Below are 15,097 nucleotides of genomic sequence, written 5' to 3'. Positions count from 1 at the left end.
CAGATGCCAGACTGAGATTCATTGGAAGAATCCTAAGGAAATGCAATCCGAAAACAAAGGAAGTTGGTTACAGTACACTTGTTCGCCCACTGCTTGAATACTGCTCAGCAGTGTGGGATCCGTACCAGATAGGGTTGATAGAGGAGATAGAGAACATCCAACGGAGAGCAGTGCGCTTTGTTACAGGATCATTTAGTAATCGTGAAAGCATTACAGAGATGGTAGATAAACTCAGTAGCTCGGTATGGGCTTTTTTGAAGTTTCGAGAACATACCTTCACCGAGGAGTCAAGCAGTATATTGCTCCCTCCTACGTATATCTTGCGAAGAGACCATGAGGATAAAATCAGAGAGATTAGAGCCCACACAGAGGCATACCGACAATCCTTCTTTCCACGAACAATATGAGACTGGAATAGAAGGGAGAACCGATAGAGGTACTGAAGGTACCCACCGCCACACACCATCAGGTGGCTTGAGGAGTATGGACGTAGATGTAGATGACTAAGTGGTCAGAGCATCTGTGCCTAGTAAGCAGGAGACTTGGGTTCAACTCCTGGACTGGCACAAATGTTCAACTTTCCCCATTGATTTTAATCAATGTCCACTCACAGCCAATTCTTTTGTGACTTAAAACAGAAATTTATGTCAGCTTGAGGATCAACTGACAGGACACATCCTAAGGCATGGAGGAATTGTCAGTTTAGTAATGGAGGGAAGTGTTGGGGTAAAAATTTGTAGAGGAAGGACCAAAGAATGAGTACAGTAAGCGGGCTCAAATAGATGTAGGTTGCAGTGCAGATAACTAGGCTTCTGCAGGCTAGAGTAGTTGGAGAGTTCCAACAAACGAGTTTTCAGACTGAAGAAGGGGAAGGGGAAGGCTGGCCAACAACAGTGGTACCCCTGCTTAAAAATGTGAAACTTCCCAAAGCTGCTGACATTCTCAATTAAATGTGCCTTCTAAACTTCTCTGTTTCCACAATTTATTTTGCAAATGCTATATTGTGAGTTAAATAACACTGCATTCAACAAAAGATAGGTGCCTCTAGAAACATGAAATAACTGATTCAGTGTAATTATTTTTCAGTGTTGCAAAATTTTATAGGGTGGTGAAAACACTTTCATATATGGTGGACTACGAACTTTTTAGTGGCTTTTATAATGCAGAGATCTTCTACAGCTGCTATCAGAATTCTGTTTGCTCCCTATTCCACCTGCAAATTGAAGGATTTAGGTGGCAGGCCAGGTGAAACTTGTTGAGTATAAATATGACTGAAGATATGCCAATATATTACTGAATCCTCTGTTAATTTGTGACATAATGAAAGCACATTATCCCCAGTGTGGTGAATCTGAGTAATGGAAGAGGAATTTTCATAAGAGCCTGTAACTGATACTGCTTTCAACATAATGTCTGTAATTTTCTTTCTTGCATGTCCACATCCCCCATACTTTTCATTGTATTAATTCAGATTCTGAGACCATGCATTCACACAGATTAGACAAGTTTTTGTGTTTAATATCTACATCATTTCCCTCCACCCTATTGTCACTAGTCAATATTTGTTTTATGTTTAAATCCATAAGCTAACTAACTTTTTATTTGCAGGCACTCACAAAATTCCTCAAGTGTGTAAATTGGAAACTGAATGTGGAAGCACGTCAGGCCTTAGATATGTTGAAACAGTGGGCACCTATGGATGTAGAAGATGCACTGGAACTTTTGGGACCCAATTTTACCCACCCTGCTGTAAGATCTTATTCAGTTGGCAGATTACAGCAGGCTCCTGATGAGGTAAGTTTGTGGGCTACAATGTCTCTAGGTTTTTGTTGTGAGAAGTTTTCAGTGGCCTGTGAATTGCATATTAATAGTCTGTATCCAAATGCACAGTGTCAAAATTGTGCAAATGGATGGTAAGCCAATACTTAATCAGATTATGTACTAAATAATTTGCCAAATAAATTAAATCTTTTATTTGATTCATTAAAATGTGTTAGTGTTAAGTGTATCACTATTATGGTAAAAAATAAACCTAGTGGAGAGTTAGTTAATTCTACCATCTCATTACCATCACAAGCACTGGGTATAAATCAATGAGCATTTGGTACACTGGTGAAACATTGTCTATCTCGCAGTGGTATTTTCATGGGTCCCTTGTATAAAAAATGATGATAGAAGTGCATCGGTCTTAAAGTGAGCTATACTCCACAAATGGGGGAAGGGGGGATGGCTTTGACAGTGGCAACCGCCACACTGAAATTGTTACACAGCCATTTCTGATTGCATTGGAGGTGATACTCCCCAAGACCTCCTTGCTCTTTGAGAGACCTGAATGGAACTGTATGAGCTGTAAAACCAAAATTAAATGTAGTTCATGTTGGTAGTAAGGAAGTTCTCATACCTGACCTACTAGGAATGCCAGGCTGGACTAGTTCTTCTGATGAATTTAATGAAAATAAGAGTTACATGATTAATAATCCAGTGTGTACTCCGTGTGCATACCGGGTGGAGTCATTCCAGATGTGGAAAGGGTCTTCCCGGATGCCATGAAGAGCACAGGGTGCAGCCAACTGCAGGTGGTTGCTCATGTCGGTACCAGTGATGTGTGTCAGTTTGGATCAGAAGAGATTCTCTCTTTGGTTTCGAGCAGCTAACAGAAGTGGTAAAGACTGCCAGTCTTGCTTTCCAGATGAAAGCAGAGCTGACCCTTTGCAGCATAGTCGACAGGACCGATTACGGACATCTGGTACAGAGCCGAGTGGAGGGTCTGAATCAGAGGCTCGGACGGTTCTGTGACCGTGTAGGCTGCAGATTACTCGACTTGCGCCAGAGGGTGGTTGGGTGTCAGGTTCCGTTGAACCAGTCAGCTGTCCACTACACACAGGAGGTGGCTACATGGGTAGCAGGGGCTTTGTGGTGTGGATTGGGCAGTTTTTTAGGTTGGAGGGTTTCGGCAAAACACAAGAAGGGCTTCAGTCCAAAGGGTGCAGGCTCAACACAGGAAGATCATAGGTAAAGGAACCACTGGTATAACAGCTGTAAATTGTCATAGCTGTGTTGGGAAAGTACCAGAGCTCCAAGCACTAATAGAAAGCACTGATTCTCAAATCGTTATAGGCACTGAAAGCTGGCTAAAGCCGGATATAAGCTCAGCCTAAATTTTTGCAAAGAACCTAACAGTGTTCTGAAAGGATAGGCTAAACACAGTTGGCTGTGACGTGTTTGTTGATGTCAGAAGTAGTTTAACTTGTCGCGAATTTGAAGTAGATACTTTCTGTGAGTTAGTATGGGCAGAGGTCACTGTTGGCAACCAGAATAAAATAATAATTGGATCCTTTTACTGACCTCCCAATTCAAATGATACGGTTGCTGAAAGGTTCAAACAAAATGAGTTAGATTTCAAACCTGTACCTGACTCGTATGATAATAGTTGGTAGTGACTTTAATTTACCCTCGATATGTTGGCAAAAATACATGTTTAATTCCGGAGTTACGCACAAAATATCATCTGAAATTGTGCTAAACGCATTCTCTGAACATTATTTCGAGCCCATGCGAATAGTGAGCGGTTGTGAAAACACATTTAGCCTCTTAGCAACAAATAATCCTGAGTTAATAATGAACATCAAAACTGATTCAGGGATTAGTGAACACAGGGTTGTCATAGCGAGATTGAATATTGTAATCCCCAAATCCTCGAAAAATAAGTGAAAAATATACCTATTCAAAAAAGCAGGTAAAAATTCACTTTCGCCTTCCTGAGAGACAATCTCCACTCATTTCAAATTAATAATATAAGTGTAGACCAGATGTGGCTTGTATTCAAAGAAATAGTATCGGCAGCAATTGATAAATAAATTAACAAACGACAGAGGTGATCCTCCTTGGTACACAAAATGGGTTAAAACACTGTTGCAGAAACAATGAAACAATCATGTCAAAGTTAAACAGACGCATAATCCCCAAGATTGGCGATCTTTTACAGAAGCTTGCAATTTAGCACGGACTCCAATGCAAGATGCCTATAATAGTTTCCACAACGAAACTTTGCAGAAAATCCAAAGAGATTGTGGTCGTATGTGAAGTAATGTTAGCGGTAAGAAGCCATCAATGCCTTCTGTGCATGACTGCAATGGAGATACTGTCAAAGACAGTGCTGCTAAAGCAGAGTTACTAAACACAGCCTTCTGAAATGCATTCACAAAAGAAGACGAAGTAAATATTCCAAAATTCGAGTAGAGAACAGCTGTCAACATGAGTAATGTAAAAGTAAATATCCTCAGAGTAGTGAAACAACTTAAACCACTTAGTAAAAGCAAGTCTTCTGGTTCAGACTGTATACCAATTAGGTTCCTTTCGGAGTATGCTGATGCATTAGCTCCATACTTAAAAATCATATAGAACCGTTCGCTCGGCAAAAGATCCGTACCCAGACTGGAAAGTTGCACAGGTCGTACCACTATTCAAGAAAGGTAGTAGGAGTAATCCACAAAACTACAGGCCCATATCGTTAACGTTGATATGCAGCAAGAATTTAGAACATATATTGTGTTCGAACATTATGAATTACCTCGAAGAAAACGGTCTATTGACACACAGTCAACATGGGTTTAGAAAACATAGTTCCTGTGAAGCACAACTAGCTCTTTATTCACATGAAGTGTTGAGTGCTATTGACAAGGGATTTCAGATCGATTCCGTATTTTTGGATTTTCGGAAGGCTTTTGACACTGTACCACACAAGCGGCTCATAGTGAAATTGCGTGCTCATGGAATCATCTCAGTTATGTGATTGGATTTGTGATTTCCTGCCAGAGAGGTCACAGTTTGTAGTAATTGATGGAAAGTCATAGAGTAGATTTCTGGTGTTCCCTGAGGTAGTGTTATAGGCCCTTTGTTGTTCCTTATCTATATAAACGATTTTGGAGGCAATCCTAGCAGCCGTCTTCAGTTGTTTGCAGCTGACACTGTCATTTATCGACTAATAAAGTCATCAGAAGATCAAAACAAACTGCAAAACGATTTAGAAAAGATATCTGAATGGTGTGAAAAGTTGCAGTTGACCCTGAATAACATGAGTGCTAATAGGAGCTCGTTAAACTTCCGGTACACGATAAATCGGCCTAATCTAAAAGCCGTAAATTCTACTAAATACCTAGGTATTACAATTACAAACAACTTCAATTGGAAGGAACACATAGAAAATGTTGTGGGGAAGTCTAACCAAAGACTGCGTTTTATTGGCAGGACGCTTGGAAAATGTAACAGACCTACTAAGGAGACTGCCTACCCTACACTTGTCCGTCCTCTTTTAGAATACTGCTGCACAGTGTGGGATCCTTACCAGATAGGACTGATAAAGTACATCGAAAAAGTTCAAAGAAAGACAGCATGTTTTTATTATCGCGAAATATGGGAGAGAGTGTCACAGAAATGATACAGGAGTTGGGCTGGAAATCATTAAAAGAAAGGCATTTTTTGTTGCAATGGAATCTTCTCACAGAATTCCAATCACCAACTTTGTCCTCCGAATGCGAAAATATTTTGTTGACACCGACCTACATAGAGAGGAACGATCACAAAGATAAAATAAGGGAAATATGAGCTCGTACAGAAAGATATAGGTGTTCATTCTTTCCATGTGCTGTACAAGATTGGAATAATGGAGAATTGTGAAGGTGGTTCGATGAACCCTCTGCCAGGCACTTAAATGTGATTTGCAGAGTATTGATGTAGATGTAGAATAAAAGAGCACAGACATGCCGTATTGAATTCATAGTTGCCAAGAAGGGACTTGAGACAATATCTTTTTCTGTCCTGGGAAAAGAACTGGAAACAGAGGAATTTTACAGTCTGTGAAACAGATTTGTTGCCATTCTATTTTCAATGACGACTGTATCATGTCAAGTAGCCCATTTTAATGACAAAACTTTAAAATAGCCAGCTGAAGTCAAATGACAGTTCCTTCAACATCAGCTATCGTGTGGCAACATGCAAAGAAATAAGGCCTAAATATTACACTCAGTACTAATGGGAGGAACATATAGATCAGTACAAGAAGGAAGACAACATACTTCCATTTCAACATGTCCTTCAGTTCTGTTCAGAGATTATCAGAGCAGGATTAATTTGATTTGGTGCAATGTATTGAATCCATAATTATTGTGCATTACTTTGACTGCCAGTGTATAGTCAAACAAATTGGCATCAAAGAGTTCAGAGATGGGGCAGGAAAGTAAGATTTCATGAACTCTGTTAAGAATGTTGGTCTCCTTAGAGAGCAATTAGTTCTGCCTGTCGAATGTTTTTTATTCCAGTCTTTGATCACAATATCAATTCTTTAGATGTTGACCAGTTTCAGTCCGTAATGACCATCCTCAGATCTACAATATACAAATATATACACCTAGTGAGCAGTGTGTCTTTAGACATAATGTAGCAGTACATATCACAATATACTTTCATACAACCAGGAAAATGTACAGATAAAACACGGTAAAACGTACCTTTTTCACACAATGTCCTAAAGTGATAAGGCCATAATGGCATTGTCAAAACATATAAATATAATCAGCTCAGCATCGTAATATAGATCTAAAATAAGATGTAGAATAGGCCACATCGTCCACACAGTGATTATTACAACTGGCTACTGAAGTAACAGTAGCTACCAGAAATATGTTTCCCTAAATCCTCCCTAGATGTCACTTCTGTGGGCTTAGAAGACTTCATCATTTATGCAAAGAACATAATCTGATAAAAACACATTATGTAAAATACATGTAGAAGACCTTTAAAATTGATAACTATCATAGAAACCAATTGTGATACATTAAAAGATTAATACAATTACCCACATAAAATTATTAAGAGGAATTATATGAAGAGAATAGGTCCGATCCTTTTTATGGTGAATTTATGGTCACCAATTAATATACATAATACATTGCCTGTAGCATCCTATAAATTGCCTATGGAAGGTAAATGTCTATATGACAGCTGAAAGACAGATAAATGATCAGCGCCCTCTGTTAGGTTGGCTGCCAGGATGTTATGTAGACGCGCACCGATTGTAAGAACTTAACCACTAGAGGGCTTTACATACATCGTGTTATGTCTCCCACGGAAAACGTTTAAGCAACATATTGTCAATAAATAAAATTAATACTAACAAAGAGGTAAAGGGGCTGGCCAGTACTTACCTCAGCTCAGTACAGAACATTCCTAGGATGTAAATTTTCTGTTCTGTTTTGTGTTATCTATCAGCTGTACTGAGCTGCGGTAAGTATTGGCCAGCCCCTCTATCTCTTTGTTAGTATTTGTTTCACATCTTTATATGAGATTTTCCATTAATCAAATAAATAAAATTATATAGTCTGGCTATACATTCTATGAATAGGTAGGACATAATCAGTTTCAGGCTTAGAGCGACTAATGTATGGAGGTAAGGCAAATGCCTACTGTTCTTGACATAAATCGTCAGGTGAAGCTAGGTATAAATATGTGAGGCATTATTTGGGTATCGTCCGCCCCAGTAGCTGAGTGGTCAGCGTGACGGATTGCCGTCCTCTGGGCCCGGGTTCGATTCCCGGCTGGGTCGGAGATTTTCTCCGCTCAGGGACTGGGTGTTGTGTTGTGTTCATCATCATTTCATCCCCATCCGGCGTGCAGGTCGCCCAATGTGGCGCCGAATGTAATAAGACCTGCGATATGGCGGCCGGACCTGCCCCGCGAGGGGCCTCCCGGCCAATGACGCCAAACGCTCATTTCCATTTCCATTTCCATTTGGGTATCGTAATATGTTATCAAATAAACCAAAGTAGGTGTTGAGCACAAAATTGCTTTTTCCATTGGGTACCCTAGTGCTTTTTGGCTTTGTAAATTTCCAACTCTTCCAACAAGTCGAGCGCATGACCCTTCTCTGCCCTGTGTAGAATACGCATACAACTCTCAATATTGCCTACAGTGTGGCCGGTTTCTGCCAAATGCAGTACCAATGCATTACCAATGCAGTTTTGTTATGTGCCCCTGTTGTATGAAAATATATTGTGGTATGTATTGCTATATTACGTCGAAAGACACACTGCTCAGGTGTATATATTTGTATATTGTAGATCTGAGGATGGTCATTACGGACTGAAACCGGTCATCGTCTAAAGAATTGATATTGTAATCAAAAACTGGAATAAAAAACATTTGACAGTATTAGGTCACTGTTTGTATACGTGACTGTGTCGCAGTTGGTGAAGTTCTATCTGTTGTCCAGATAGGCTCCCTGTACATCTACATCCACACTCTGCAAGTCAGCTGATGGTGTGTAGCAGATAGCATTTTATGTACCACTGTCATTTCCCTCCTTTATTCCATTCATGAAAGGCCTGCAGGAAGAAAGATTGTTGGTAGCCTTCTTTGTGAGCTTAAATCTACCTAATTTTATTTTCAAACAATGGAAGATCTAGGATGGAATGTACACACGTCTGCAGTCTGAGAGAGCTGAAACTAAACTAATTTTATTTTCATGGCCTTTATATGAAATGTTTGTGAGAGGAAGAAATATATCTGTTGACACTCTTTGGTCTGAACGCATTCTGAATTTAGTGAATTGCACCATGAGGCACAATGTGTGTCTGATTAGCACAAGTGACAGCATACAAATTTCAGAGTAGCTGAGTAGTCAGTGTCAAATATTCCCTTATGAGGGCAAATATGTGGAGCATAAAAGGAAAAAAATTCAAAAGCGTTGCTCATTGTGCCTCATGTTCCGAGTAAAGTGTTAAGGGATGGAAAAGACCCACCATGGCATAATAGCTGTTAGAAAACTGCTCCTTAAACAAGGAAAGCTTCATCATAGATTAAAGAGAAGTCAAAACCTAGCTGACAAACAAAAGCTGAATGAGGGGCTGAATGAACTGAAAATGAGCAAAAGGAGATCAATGAGAGAAGCATTCAGTAATTCTGAAAGTAAACTTTTGTCAACTGATACGAGTAAAAATCCAAATAGGTTTTGGTCTGGTCCAGATTTGCGACTTGATTAAAGACTTTGTTGCAGGTAAACATTGCTTTGAATGGAACAAAATCAAGATGTAAAGGTAATTTCCAGAGTACCCCAAGGAAGTGCGACAAAACAGTTACTGTTTACAATATATAAAAGATCAAGTAGAAAGTGCCAGAAGCTCTTAAAGACTGTTCACAGGTGACGCGGTTGTCTATAAGAAGGTAACAACACTAGAAGATGGGATAAATTTGCAGAATAACCTGCAGAGGACTGATAAATTGAGCATACTTTGGCAGCAGTTGACCTGAACATAAATAAATGTGGCATATTGCGCAGACATAGAAACAAAATCCAGTAGTTTACAATTACACTATTTATGATGAACTACTGGAAACAGTATCTACCTTAAAATATCTATGAGTAACTGTACAGGAAGACTTTGAGTGGATGGCAACATAAAAAAAAATTGTAAGAAAAGCAGATACCAGACTGTTTCATAGGGAGAATCTTAAAGATTTCTGAGTACTGTTCATCAATGTTTGGATCCTTACCAGACAGGCTGATAAGAGAGAGAGTAGGAGTGGCACCCTTCATCACAAGATAATTTAGTCTGCACGAGAGCGTTACCGAGATTGTCAATGAACGTATTACCTCCACTCACATACATCTTGCAAAATGATCATAGCAAAAACATTTGACAAATTAGAGCTAATACTAAAGCTTACAGACAGTCATTCCTCCCACATGACTTTTGCGAGTGGAAGTACTCTCCTCAACACAATGTTATGTTGTGTGCAGCATATGATGTAGATGTAGACCTTTGTTTGCTTGATTAGGCCTTTCTGATACAGGGCCCAACTGATAAGTAATACTTCAGTCTCTCTTGAATGAGTTTTCTGAGGTAACTTCTTCATGGGTGGACTATACTTTCTGAATATTCTTGCTGTAAATGTGCCTGACAATGCTCTCATTTAGTGATCTACCCAGGAAAGACCCTTAACTTACATTCATACTCATAACTTCAAACTGCCAGTACCATTGTTACTCTATCAGCCACACAAAAGCTCACCCAAGTTCCACGTTGGACCATCACTTTTATGAGAAAGGTTACTCTTAAGATATGACTTAACTGCAGCCTAAGGGTTGTTTCCAGAATGAATTTTCACACTAAAATTTCGGTGATTCTACGGAAGCAGTGGATGGGTACTAGCAGGTTTGAAGTTATGAAAGCAGTTGTGCCTACATAGTTGATTTAACATTGTCCACAAAAATGTAAAGGTAAAAGTTAAAGCCCCAGGCAACTCATTTTTAACATGCAGAGTGTTTCCTGTGTTCTTCATTTGTTACAAATAAATTGTACAGAAATAAACCAAATGCTTTGAAACACATTTAATGTGTAGATGTGATGACTTGTTTTCCAACAACTGATGGCACTATCTATAGTGTGAAAACATACGAAAAGTCATTAAGAAAACAATATCTTAAGAGGTAGTTTGTCAGTTGTATAAATGCTTTTAAGTAGCCATGTTGTTTGATTTGCCTTAAGGTACTTGCATTAAAAGGTAATTTTAGTGTTTGTTTCTTTTTGCAGGATTTGCTGTTGTATCTTTTACAGTTAGTTCAGGCACTGAAGTACGAGAACTTTGACAGAATTACTCAAACCTATTCACAGTTGAAGAATGAAATGGAAGAACAAAGGGAGCAAGAGAGACTGTCACGGTAATTATAGCTCTGAGCACGTGGCTAATATTTAAAGTTGCATAAAATACTCTCTCGTAACTTTCAATGCCATTGAAAAAAAATGTTAATTGTGGTATGTAAAACCGTTGATCCAAAGTTAATGTTATGTAGAATGTAAGAATAACACTCAACTGCAAACTCTCTGTAAAACATATTACAGACAGTGTGCTCACTGCAGAAGTGTCATGTATCTCTAGAAGTCATTATGTGTGTTTCTATTAAGCAGCAGATTTGTACTTTTGTGTCATTGAATTGCAGAGCTCGACTGGAAAAAAACTGTGGTTGTTGGTCATTTTAATATATGCTGGTGCCTATGGTTAGGCATTTAAGCACCATCCTAAAAAGAAGGGCTTCGTAGAACAAAGCCAAAATAGTACCCCCAAACTATTCACTGACTCTTATGTTATGCTAGGGTTGATCAGTGTACAGAAAAGCACTGATTAAATATCTCTGCATGCAGAGTCAGTTGAAGATTCCCTGTACACCACTCTGCTTGTGCACCAGTACAGCTTAAACATGGGGGTCATGCCAGAGATGTGGAAGAGACTGTGCTGGCAGTGATTGAGTGCAAAGGATGCATCCAGCTGCAAATCATGATTCATGTCGGCACAAATAAGGTGTCCCCCCACCCGGAGGCTCACGGTTCTTTCGTGAGTTTGTACATGGCGCACATGGGGCCCCAAACTATTGCAGTCAATTCTTTCCTTCTCTGGCTGCAATTCCTTTCCCCTGCCCTTCCTCTCTATCTCTCGCTCCATCCTTGTTGCCACCTCCTTCCCCTCTATCGGTGTTCTGATTGATGTAGACCAGGCTATCCACCTGGTTTCCTGTATTAGTTGCAATTTTGTTCCTTTTTGTCTGTTCTTTCATCCTTTTTGGCGTTTAGGTCCCCACTTGAGGTTGACCTCCACTTCACAATTTCCTGTTTTTAGTGTGGGCCATATGGGGAAGAACTCACTCCCTAGCATCTATGTTGTGGATTCCTCTTCCCCCTTCCTTCCTTCCCCCCTTCCTTCCTTCCCCCCTTCCTTCCTTCCTTCCCCCCTTCCTTCCTTCCATTCCCCCCTTCCTTCCTTCCTTCCCCCCGTTCCCTTCCTTCCTTTCTCCCCTTCCTTCCTTCCTTCCCCCCTTCCTTCCTTCCTTCCCCCCTCCTTCCTTCCTTCCCCCCTTCCTTCCTTCCTTCCCCCCTTTCTTCCTTCCTTCACCCCTTCCTTCCTTCCGTCACCCCTTCCTTCCTTCCTTCCGTCACCCCTTCCTTCCTTCCTTCCGTCACCCCTTCCTTCCTTCCTTCCGTCACCCCTTCCTTCCTTCCTTCCGTCACCCCTTCCTTCCTTCCTTCCGTCACCCCTTCCTTCCTTCCTTCCGTCACCCCTTCCTTCCTTCCTTCCGTCACCCCCTTCCTTCCTTCCTTCCGTCACCCCTTCCTTCCTTCCTTCCTTCCTTCCTTCTGTCACCCCTTCCTTCCTTCCTTCCTTCCTTCCTTCCTTCCTTCTGTCACCCCTTCCTTCCTTCCTTCCTTCCTTCCTTCCCTTCCTTCTGTCACCCCTTCCTTCCTTCCTTCCTTCCTTCCTTCCTTCCGTCACCCCCTTCCTTCCTTCCTTCCTTCCTTCCTTCCGTCCTTCCTTCCTTCCTTCCTTCCGTCACCCCTTCCTTCCTTCCTTCCTTCCTTCCTTCCTTCCTTCCGTCACCCCTTCCTTCCTTCCTTCCTTCCTTCCTTCCTTCCTTCCGTCACCCCTTCCTTCCTTCCTTCCTTCCTTCCGTCACCCCTTCCTTCCTTCCTTCCTTCCTTCCGTCACCCCTTCCTTCCGTCACCCCTTCCTTCCTTCCTTCCTTCCATTCCTTCCGTCACCCCTTCCTTCCGTCACCCCTTCCTTCCGTCACCCCTTCCTTCCGTCACCCCTTCCTTCCGTCACCCCTTCCTTCCGTCACCCTTCCTTCCGTCACCCCTTCCTTCCGTCACCCCTTCCTTCCGTCACCCCTTCCTTCCGTCACCCCTTCCTTTCCGTCACCCCCTTCCTCCGTCACCCCTTCCTTCCTTCCTTCCTTCCTTCCGTCACCCCTTCCTTCCTTCCTTCCTTCCTTCCTTCCGTCACCCCTTCCTTCCTTCCTTCCTTCCTTCCTTCCGTCACCCCTTCCTTCCTTCCTTCCTTCCTTCCTTCCTTCCCCTCTTCCTTCCCCTCTTCCTTCCCCCTTCCTTCCCCTCTTCCTTCCCCTCTTCCTTCCCCTCTTCCTTCCCCTCTTCCTTCCCCTCTTCCTTCCCCTCTCCTTCCCTCTTCCTTCCCCTCTTCCTTCCCCTCTTCCTTCCCCTCTTCCTTCCCCTCTTCCTTCCCTCTTCCTTCCCCTCTTCCTTCCCCTCTTCCTTCCCCTCTTCCTTCCCCTCTTCCTTCCCCTCTTCCTTCCCTCTTCCTTCCCCCTCTTCCTTCCCCTCTTCCTTCCCCTCTTCCTTCCCCTCTTCCTTCCCCTCTTCCTTCCCCTCTTCCTTCCCCTCTTCCTTCCCCCTTCCTTCCCTCCCTCCCTTCCTTCCTTCCCCCCTTCCTTCCTTCCCCCCTTCCTTCCTTCCCCCTTCCTTCCTTCCCCCTTCCTTCCTTCCCCCCTTCCTTCCTTCCCCCCTTCCTTCCTTCCCCCCTCCTTCCTTCCCCCCTTCCTTCCTTCCCCCCTTCCTTCCTTCCCCCCTTCCTTCCTTCCCCCTTCCTTCCTTCCCCCCCTTCCTTCCTTCCCCCCTTCCTTCCTTCCCCCCTTCCTTCCTTCCCCCCTTCCTTCCTTCCCCCCTTCCTTCCTTCCCCCCTTCCTTCCTTCCCCCCTTCCTTCCTTCCCCCCTTCCTTCCTTCCCCCCTTCCTTCCTTCCCCCCTTCCTTCCTTCCCCCCTCCTTCCTTCCCCCTTCCTTCCCCCCTTCCCCCTTCCTTCCCCCCTTCCCCCCTTCCTTCCCCCTTCCCCCCTTCCTTCCCCCCTTCCCCCCTTCCTTCCCCCCTTCCCCCCTTCCTTCCCCCCTTCCCCCTTCCTTCCCCCCTTCCCCCCTTCCTTCCCCCCTTCCCCCCTTCCTTCCCCCCTTCCCCCCTTCCTTCCCCCCTTCCCCCCTTCCTTCCCCCCTTCCCCCCTTCCTTCCCCCCTTCCCCCCTTCCTTCCCCCCTTCCCCCCTTCCTTCCCCCCTTCCCCCCTTCCTTCCCCCCTTCCCCCCTTCCTTCCCCCCTTCCCCCCTTCCTTCCTTCCTTCCCCCCTTCCTTCCTTCCTTCCCCCCTTCCTTCCTTCCTTCCCCCCTTCCTTCCTTCCTTCCTTCCTTCCTTCCTTCCCCCCCCCTCCTCTCTCTCTCTCACTCTCTCTCTCTCTCTCTCTCTCTCTCTCTCCTCTCTCTCTCTCTCTCTCTCTCTCTCTCTCTCTCTCTCTCTCTCTCTCTCTCTCTCTTCCCTTCCCCCCCCATCCTTTTCCCCCCTTCCTTTTCCCCCCTCTTCATTCCCCCCCCCCCCTCTTCCTTTCCCACTGTAGCCCCCTTCCACCCTGCTAGGTCACCAGCACATGTAGCCAGTCTGTGTGATGGGGCTGTTGTGTACCCATATCGCTGAGCCCCCTGACAACACAGGGATCACACTACTGATACCTGAGCTGTTCCCTCCCCATGTATGCCAAGGAGAGGTTGCTTATCTTCATGGAGCATCGGAAACTCCCAGCAACAGCCACTGTGCCAGACAGCTCTTGCTGTGGCTGGGTGGTGCCCATGGGGACAGCCCCTGGTTGGAACAGGTGGTATCAGGGTGGATGCATGGTGCGTATCAAGCTGCAAAACTCTGGCCATTGTCAAACGGCCGTTCACCAATCCAGGTGAAGGATCCTTGAATGCTACTTCGGGTGACATGGCAACTTTCCCTTCCCTGGCTACTCAGTGGAAGGAGGGCCAGGCTCACCGTCTTGGGATGAAACCCTTTCCCCGTTACCTCATCTGTACTAGGATGGATGGGACACATTCACCACCACAAATCCATTGCTTTTCATGGAAAATATAGAGGACACGTTTGGTGAAGTGAAGTGGAGTCTCTTAAGAAGATTCGGTCGGGCTCCCTGTTGATCAGAGCTTCTTCTGCCACCAATCTGCAGCTCTTTGTACCTCTGATCATCTTGGCAATGGCCCCCGTGTCTGTCGCTCCTCACCAATCTTTGAATATGGTCCAGGGAGTAATTTTTCATAGGGACTTCACTCTGCAAACTGATGAGGGACTCCGGGCTAATCTGGAGCGATGCGGCATTTATTTTGTTCAATGTATGCATAAGGGTCGCAAAAACAACCCCACTGGTACTGGCAACTTTATTCTGGCTTTTGAGGGGATACCCTTCCAGAGAATGACAAGGTTATGTGCTACAGATGTGACGTG

The 15,097-nt window shown here is 43.6% G+C and overlaps 1 protein-coding gene across 2 annotated transcripts in view; it reads left to right on the top strand.

Annotated features, from left to right (window-relative positions):
• Nucleotides 1-15,097, top strand: part of LOC126412877 (phosphatidylinositol 3-kinase catalytic subunit type 3) — a 103,697-nt gene that overhangs the window by 21,535 nt on the left and 67,065 nt on the right. For both annotated transcript variants that reach the window (XM_050082760.1, XM_050082759.1), the window contains exons 8-9: nt 1,609-1,794; nt 10,587-10,714. In XM_050082760.1, the coding sequence (XP_049938717.1) occupies nt 1,609-1,794; nt 10,587-10,714 (314 nt within the window). The remainder of the gene's footprint in view (nt 1-1,608; nt 1,795-10,586; nt 10,715-15,097) is intronic.

This window comes from Schistocerca serialis, chromosome 7, assembly GCF_023864345.2.
Source record: "Schistocerca serialis cubense isolate TAMUIC-IGC-003099 chromosome 7, iqSchSeri2.2, whole genome shotgun sequence".
NCBI lineage: Eukaryota > Metazoa > Arthropoda > Insecta > Orthoptera > Acrididae > Schistocerca > Schistocerca serialis.
Note: the sequence above shows the minus strand (reverse complement) of the source record. Positions and strands in the feature narration are given on the sequence as shown.